The sequence below is a fragment of the Nannospalax galili genome, unplaced genomic scaffold, assembly GCF_000622305.1.
Source record: "Nannospalax galili isolate Female #2095 unplaced genomic scaffold, S.galili_v1.0 scaffold183, whole genome shotgun sequence".
NCBI lineage: Eukaryota > Metazoa > Chordata > Mammalia > Rodentia > Spalacidae > Nannospalax > Nannospalax galili.
Genome location: NW_008350555.1, coordinates 1707870 through 1716265, shown reverse-complemented (window position 1 = coordinate 1716265; position 8396 = coordinate 1707870). Strand labels below are relative to the sequence as shown.

At 40.3% G+C, this 8396-nt stretch overlaps 1 protein-coding gene across 2 annotated transcripts in view; it reads left to right on the top strand.

The window, feature by feature from the left end:
- Rad54b (RAD54 homolog B) overlaps nucleotides 1-8396 on the top strand; it is a 110666-nt gene that overhangs the window by 17559 nt on the left and 84711 nt on the right. For both annotated transcript variants that reach the window (XM_029570817.1, XM_008847835.2), the window contains exon 3: nucleotides 2910-3036. In XM_029570817.1, the coding sequence (XP_029426677.1) occupies nucleotides 2910-3036 (127 nt within the window). The remainder of the gene's footprint in view (nucleotides 1-2909; nucleotides 3037-8396) is intronic.

Here is an 8396-nt window from a genome sequence, read left to right as displayed (position 1 = left end):
TTGTGTGTTCTTTAAATTCAGTGAATTCTTTTATCATATTCATCATTGTTCTTTTGAGATCCATGTCCTGCATTGTCTCTAGAGGATTCTCATTGTGCTCCTCTAGAGGATTACTGGTATTTGGTGGGGATATGTTATTTTGGTTTTTCATGTTATTATTTTTTCTCTGTGATTTTGACATGTGAATTTCTTTTGTAGTTTCTGACTCTTGTGTGATACTCGGGCCTTCAAGTTTAGTTCTGCTTCTTTTATTTTTGAGCTTTATGTGTCTTTGTGGTTTACTTTTTGGGTATGAAGAGTTGGTTCGTCTAAGCTTCTGGTTCTCTCTTTTGATTTTATATTGTCGAGGCCGGATTGTTTTTGTCTTCAGGAGTTCCGCAGTGGCCCAACTCCAATGTGGATCAGAAGTTTTCAGACTTTCTCCTTAGGTCTGGAATCTTCTAAGAATGCTTTTGGCCTTAGGAACTTGGGTGACACTGACCTGAGACCCTCTCCGTGGCCGGGCCACGCAGGGATGCAAAGGCAGATGGGGAGGGAAGAAGCCCCAAGATTTCCCAGGGAGTGGATTGTGCAGCTGGGTTGTACTGGATGCAAAGGGTCAGGGAGAGTAAAGGTAAGCCTCGGAGCCCTAGAAAGAGGCTGTCAGCCCCAGAAAAAGGCTGGCGAGTGTTCCAGGACCAGGGAAGTAGAGGGAGATGAGGGCAGGGCCAGGACCAGAAGCGGTGCTCCTGGAGCCCAAGAAAGGGCCTGAGTTGCTTTGGGTGAGAAGGATCAGGAAACAGTATTGGTTCCCCAGGTGTCTGGGGACCCAAAACTAGGAATGGCGCAGGTCCCAAACTGGGAGTAGCAAACAGCGGGGGAGATGGAAGGGTGAATCTCTACACAAGGAAGTGGAAAGACTGGTTTGCAGGTCACTGGCCAGGAGAAGACAGACTCGTGGAGGAAGCAAAAAGAGTAACAGGGAAAATCCAGCTCCACATGCCACAGGGTAAGCCAAGGTTTTGCCTTGTAACCGCTCCCCAACACCTCTTCAAGCTCGAAAACACTCTATTATTTGTCATTTTATGTGTACGAGTGTTTTGCCTGCCGGTATGTAAGTGCACCCATGTTGTGCAATGCTCATCGGAGCCCCTGGAACTGGAATTTCAGAAGCTCATTAGCCACCATGTGGGTGCTGGGAATTGAACCTGAATCCTCTGCAAGAGCAGCCAGTGCCCTTAACCTGTTGATCCATGTCTCCAACTCCTATGTTTAACACTTAATGAACTGCCAGACTAGGATCTTTTGAGGATGGTGTTGCCATTTTTATTCCCACTGTCAATATATGAGAATGTTAGTTTCTCTATATCTTACCTTTTTGATTATATTCCTATTAGTGGGTGAAGTAGTATCTCATTGTAGTTTTAGTTTGCATTTCCCTAATTGCTGATATTTCATATTTAGATGGGTTTATTATATACTATTTTCTTTGGAGAACTGTCTCCATACCTTTTATCCTTTTGAAAATTGGGTTATTTGCTTTTTACTGAGTTGTGCCACCATGCCTGGCACAAGTTGTAATTTAAAAAAAAATTATCTTTAATTTTGTTATGTAGTTTTTTTTTGGGGGGGTTCTTTTTTTTTTTTGTCTTTTTGAGACAGAGTCTCCCTGTAGCCTCAGCTGCCCTGGAACTCACTATGTAGACCAGGTGGCCTTGAACTCACAGAGATCTACCTGCCACCTTGCCTGGCTTCTTTGTTTTTGAGACAGGGTCTCACTGGGTAACCGTGTCTGACCTGGAACTTACTGTGTAGGCCAGACTAGCCTCAAACTCACATAGAGTCACCAGCCTCTGCTTCCCAAATGCTGGGATTAAAGATGTGTGCCATTATACCTGGCCATCTTTAATTTTTTCTATGTGGTGTTGAAATTACTATTTCATTGTTATTTTTAGTATTAGGAAACTTAGCAAGAAAAAGAGAAATTTTTTATGAGAATGGCATGTTTTAATTTGTTTCAAACGCTGATATATTGTTTAAATTTCACTAGAATCCAAAACCAAACAATTTTCATTATATAATGTCTTTCAGCTTTATGTCTATTTAAGTAATTTTAGGAACTGGAAATGTAGCTTGGTTGGTAGAGTGCTTGCCTAGCGTACATGAAGCCTGGGTTCACAGGTAGCACATAAAACTGGGCATAGTAAATGGCTCATGTTTGTAATCCTTGTGCTCCAGAGATGGAGATAGAAAGATCAGACATTCAGAGTCCTTCTGTCTACATAGTGAGTTCAAGGCCAACTAAGGCTACATTAGACTGTCTCAAAAACAAACAATATTTTTTTTAAACAACAAAAATTAAATTTAAGGGAGCTGGAGAGATGGCTCAGTGATTAAGAGCACTGACTGCCCTTGCAGAGGACCTGGGTTTGATTCCCAGCACCCACATGGTGTCTAACAAACATCTGTAATTCCAGTTCCAGGGGATCTGATCTGATGGCCTTCTTCTGACTTCCATGGGCATCGCATGACATGGTGCACTTAAACACATGAAGGAAGTACACTTATATGCATAAAATAAAGAGTAATAACAGCCGGGCGTGGTAGCACACGCCTTTAATCCCAGCACTCGGGAGGCAGAGGCAGAGGCAGGCAGATCTCTGTGAGTTCAAGGCCAGCCTGGTCTACATAGTGAGTTTCTGGACAGGTGGGGCTACAGGGAGACCCCGTCTCAAAAAGACCAAAAAAAAAAAAAAAAAGAAAGAGTAATAAGTAAAATGTTAAGAAATTAGATTTAAATTTATTTTAAAATAGCAATTCTTAATATAGATATGTAGAAATTGGTGACATTTTAAATTTGGAACCTATTATATGAAAATGTGGAAAGTTAGGTTTAATTTATCCTGAAAATATGTATTTGGTTCTTTTAGGGTGCTGCAAGTAATGTCTTTTGCCAGTCACAAAATGATCCAGATGTATGCAGTTCAAGCCTTTGGCCTATTGAGAGAAGCACTAGGGAAATTAATCTGGGGGATAGATTAAATCCACCTCATACAGGTAAGACAGTGCTTTTTTACTTACCAAGTTTATACATAAATATGATATCATAGTGCTCTATAAATGAGTTTTCAAGAATGAATGTTATATTTGATAATTGTTGATATAATACCACTAGATTGTTGGCAATTCATATTGTTTGCTGTCATAATTTATCTTTATTAGTTGGATTTATAACCATGTAACTGAAAGGCTGTGGCTCAGTGATAAAGTCTTTTCCTTGCATGGCCACACTCTGCGTTTAAGCCTCAGCAGTGCCAAAACAGCAAGTGAACAGACAGACCCCAAAACCATGAAATATTGTATTTTTGTAATAAGTGCATGTTTAAGACTGTTCATAGGAAAATTGTTGATCAGATGTGGTTTCCAAGTTCAACAGTAATTGTGCTTTAAATTCTGTAATAAATATGTTGATGCTGGTAAATTGAAGAGAGGAACTTGAAATAAGTAATTCTTTTTTTTAATCAGTGAATTGCCACCTTCAATCCATCCTGTAGTGCCCTATGAAAGGGTCACAAAAAGACAGTTATGACCGTAGGAAAATATGATTCGTGATACAAAATCAAAAGTTATTTTCAATTTCCTTTGCTTTTATAATGGAAATAAGTAAATTGTTAAGTTATTGTAGTCTGTGGAAACTTCAAATTAGATTTGAATTGTTAATGTACATAATTGTATGAAAGTCAAGCATTTAACCTACATTCCATCTCCCTGTTGTTCAGTTCAGTTGAGGTAAAATAATGATTTTGTTTCTTTATGTGTCTGTTGAGATACAGATAACTTAAAAAATGTAAGTGAGGTGGCTCTAGATTTTATTTGGTCCTGTGAAAGACATACTTTTATTCAAGTTTGGTTTTAGATTTTGGGAGCCTGCTCCAACTCTTGGGCTACTGAGTTGTAACTGTGTAATCATTTGGCTCTTGTGATGATTAATGAATTCATTTCTTGTAGGGTAGTGAGTTCTGTATTTTTCTGGTTAACCTGTACCATTTATGAGCTTTTGTAACTTTTCAGAAGATGTAGTTACTGTCAGGATGACAGTGAGAATGACTTTGGCACACACAGCTCTGGGCTTGTAGGTTTAGCTGCTGTCGATTCTGATTTGTTCTCCTTTCATCCCTACTTCCCTCCCAACCTCTTCTTCCATCTCAGGCTTTCTGCTTTACTGTCAGGGCTGAAGCATCTAGATAGTCACGTGTGCCTGTTTCTTTTCTATCATGATAGCCAGTCTCTTCATCAGAGAATGATATTTTTACTTTGGAATATAACATAGTCTGTTACTGATTTTGGCTTTATTTGTGTTCTACACTAACTTGTCATTCTCTTCCTTGCTAAATATGAGAAGGGAGTTAAGAATTAAGATAAATTTAAGGATAAATCCCCTAATTTCTTCTCCAATTTAGTGCATTCATTGGACTGGGGAGCCTGTTCCAACCTTCTGATATTCTCCAGCCTCTTATTCAGAGAGGTTAAATTGGAGAATTGAGCTCTGTGAGAAATGTGGTGGATTGCTGACAGGAATGTACTATATGGAATAGCATGGAGATGGGAGATATTGAGTATCTTCAAATCACACCTTTGACATCCATTTAATTCTGTATCTAATCCATTTTGAAGTGAGGTGTAAGCCTATATATTTCAGTTAAAATGTGTCCCCATTTTCCCACATCATCTGTTTTCCTTTGAAAATTTCCCATAAAGAAATTGAGAAAATACTCTAATTACCACCCTGAATTCAACAATTCATAGTATTTTACCTCATTTGCAGTTCCCTCTTCCTCCTTTCTCCTCCCTGTTTGTGCTGGGGGTTGAATCTAGGCTTCATTCATGTTGGGCAGGTTCTTTACATTTAGTTTCATGAGCTCATTTAAGTTTGTGTTATTTTTCAACTGAAAGAACTCTTTTTTTGTTTTTGGTCTTTTTGAGACAGGGTCTCCCTGTAGCCCTAGCTGGTCTGGAACTCACTGTGTAGACCAGGCTGGTCTTGAACTCTCAGAGATCCACTGCCTCTGCCTCCTGAGTGCTGGGATTAAAGGCGTGTGCCACCACTCCCAGTCTGAAAGAACTGTTGATGAGTACATTTGACTCCATTTTATTTCACTGGGTGCTTAAGTCTCTATAGCACTCTATATTTGCAGATAATATTCTTTGGGAATAAAGGTGTGAGTTTACCTCTAATGACTTCTGAAGGCTCAGAGAATGTTCTTTCCTTGGACATTGTGGTAGAAGAGCCCACTTCTGTGTAGCCCTTTTTCTTGAGGAACAATCCAACTCAGCCGTTTTAGCCTGGGCTGGTGAAAAATCCTGGGAGAGGGGAAGTGTAGTCAGTTGAACTCTGCTCTCTAAAGAGATTTGAAGCCCTGAGCCCTGATGTCTGTGAATGTGATTTTCTTTTGAAATGGGTGTCTTTGCAGGTGTAATCATGTTAAGATCAAGTCATACTAGTTTATTGTGGACCCTGAGTTTCATGACTGGTATCTTTATACAAAAAGTGAGAAAGACAGAAACAAGGAAAAGGACCATGTGATAGTAGAAGTGGAGTTTGGAGGTTAATGTAACTGTAAGCCAGAGAACGCCCTGGATAAACACCAGAAGATAGAAAAGAGACAAGCAAAGATCCTCCTCCAGAGCTTTTAAGGGATCATGGCCTTGCTGGCACCTTGATTTTGGACATTGATCTTCAAAGAGAAGAAGTTCCCTTTGTAATAAGAGAATTTGTTGTAATAAGCTACCCAATTTGTGGTAATTTATTAGAGCTTTCCTGGAAATTTTTACAGAAAGCCTTAGAGCTCTTAGATATCCAGAACTATACTTTCTATATACAAAAAGAGAAATATTGGGGTTGGAGCGATATGTCAGTGGTTCAGAGTGCTAATTGCTCTTGCAGAGGACTTGAATTCTGTTCCCAGCACCCATGTTTTGGCTACTCAAGCACCTGCAGTCACGTCCATATATGCACATACAAACACACACTCATAGTTAAACATAAAAATCTTTTAAAAAGAGAGAAAAAGAAATATATTTAATCTTTTTGAAGTTTTTGGGTTCTGATGAGCTCTAAGATGAGTCAAAATGTTTTATTTTTTTATTTCTTTTTGTTGTATCACTAAAATACTTTTTTATTTATTTGCATATTTGTGTGTATGTGTGTGGGTGTGTGTGGAGGTGAGGACAACTTGTTGGAGTTATTCTCTCCTTCTACCATGTGAGTTCTGGGGACTTGAACTCAGGTGGTTGAGCCTGGTGGCAAGCGCCTTTACTTCTGATACAAACTTGCTGGCCCTGTGTCAAATTTATGTACTTACTGCTTCACTAAAGGATGACATAGAAAGGTGGAAACTTTCTCTTGTTGAGGGCTAAAATCAAATTTTATGGCTAAATGAAGGGATCTTGAAAACACATATAGTTTTCTGTACTTGACTACCATGGCTAAGTCTTTGACTTTTAAGTACTTCAGAGAAGTCAAGTAGGCAAGACAGAGCTACTTGGACAGTGCAGTTTGTATGTTTTGGTACTGTTTGAGAAATAGTTTCAAAAGTCTTTGGGTAAGAATTCTAAGGGATCTGTGATGAGTATGATTGGATAAATAGAGACAGGTAAAATGTATAAGTAAATAAAGACATTTGGTGGTACAGAGCAGGAGTATTTTGAGGCATGGTAGAAGACTAGAAAGTTATTTGAGACAGGGCCTCCCTGTAGTCCCAGCTGGCCTTGAACTCGCTACGTAGACCGGGCTGGCCTCGAACTCACTGAGATCCACCTGCCTCTGCCTCCCCAGTGCTGGGACTAAAGGTGTGCACCACCGTGCCCCACAGCATGATGTTTTGATACATGTATACAAAGTGTGTCTTAATTACCTTTCTATTGCTTTTATAAAACACTGTGACCAAGGGAACATATAGAAGGAAGAGTTTATTTGGCTATGGTTCCAAAGTGGTAGTCCATAATGTCCGGGGAGGCATGGCTGGAAAAGTTGCCGGAACAGAAAGCCAAGCGATCACATCTTTAAGCAGGCACAGGAAGCAGAGAGGGCCTGGAAATCTGGTAAGGCTTAAGAACTCTCAAAGCCCACCCCCCCAGTGATGTGCTTTCTCCAGCATGGCCACACTTCCTAAAGCCTCCCAAACCAGTGCCACCAACAAAATGTCCAAATACTTGGAGCCTATGGGGGGCATTTGCATTCACACCACCACAAAATGTAATGATAAAGTCAACATAGTTAACATTTTCATTTCTTTAAATATTAAAAAATTAATTTATGGGCTGGAGAGATGGCTCAGCAGTTAAGAGCACTGGCTGCTCTTATAGAGGACCTGGGTTCAATTCCCAGCACCCACATGGTGGCTGAATCTCCAATTCCAGGGGATCCAATACCCTCTTTTGACCTCTGAGGGCATGACACAGGTATACTTACATACATTCAGGCAATATCCCGGCACAAGCCTACATTCTTAATCATATGTTTTGAACTGCAGTCACCCACTTGTGCATAGTCTTCATTGTCAACTTGACTGATTTAGAATTACCTAAGAGACACACTTTGTGTGTGTGTATACACACACACATGCTTGTCACTGTACGTATGTGGAGGTCAGCGAATAACTTTTGAGGTACTTTGCTCCTTCTACCATGTGGATCCTGAGCCGATCCTGAGCCACTCAGGCTGTCAGGCTTGGTGATAGGCCTCTTTACTTACTATCATCTCACCAGCTTCTCTCCTGTTTCTTGAAAGCAGCCAAGAGCTCTAGGTTGATTTTAGTGGAGAATGGTATTTAAAAACCGAGGTCTTGGTAGTAGGTATACTTGTTGATGTTGCAGCATTATTGCTTTCAGCCCTTTCAGGAGAAAAGCTAGGAAATATATTTCTGAAGACATTTGGGGTGTGTGTGATGGGTAGAGACAGGGTTTCACATGGCCCAGACTGACTTATGGCTCTGACTGAACTCCCGATTGTCCTGCCTGTACTTTCTAAGTACTGGGATTGCAGGTGTGTGCTACCATACCTGGGTTAAAAATTTTTTTTTTCATTTTTTAAGAGACAGTGTCTTGCTATATAGCCCTGGCTGGCCTGAACTTACTGTATAGATCAAGCAGGTCTCGAACTTGGAGTGATCCTCATACTTCTATTTCCCAAGTGCTAGGATTATAGGTGTTTACTACTGTTCTTGTCTGATATTCTTTTAAAATTTTTTTGAGGGCCTGGAAAGATGGCTTAGCAGTTAAGAGCTCTGGCTGCTCTTGTACAGGACTGGGGTTTGGTTCCCAGCACTAATATGCCAGCTAATGACCATCTGTAACTTCAGTTCCAAGGGATTCCTTGTCCTCTTTCGGCTTCCACAAGCATTGCACAACATGGGTGT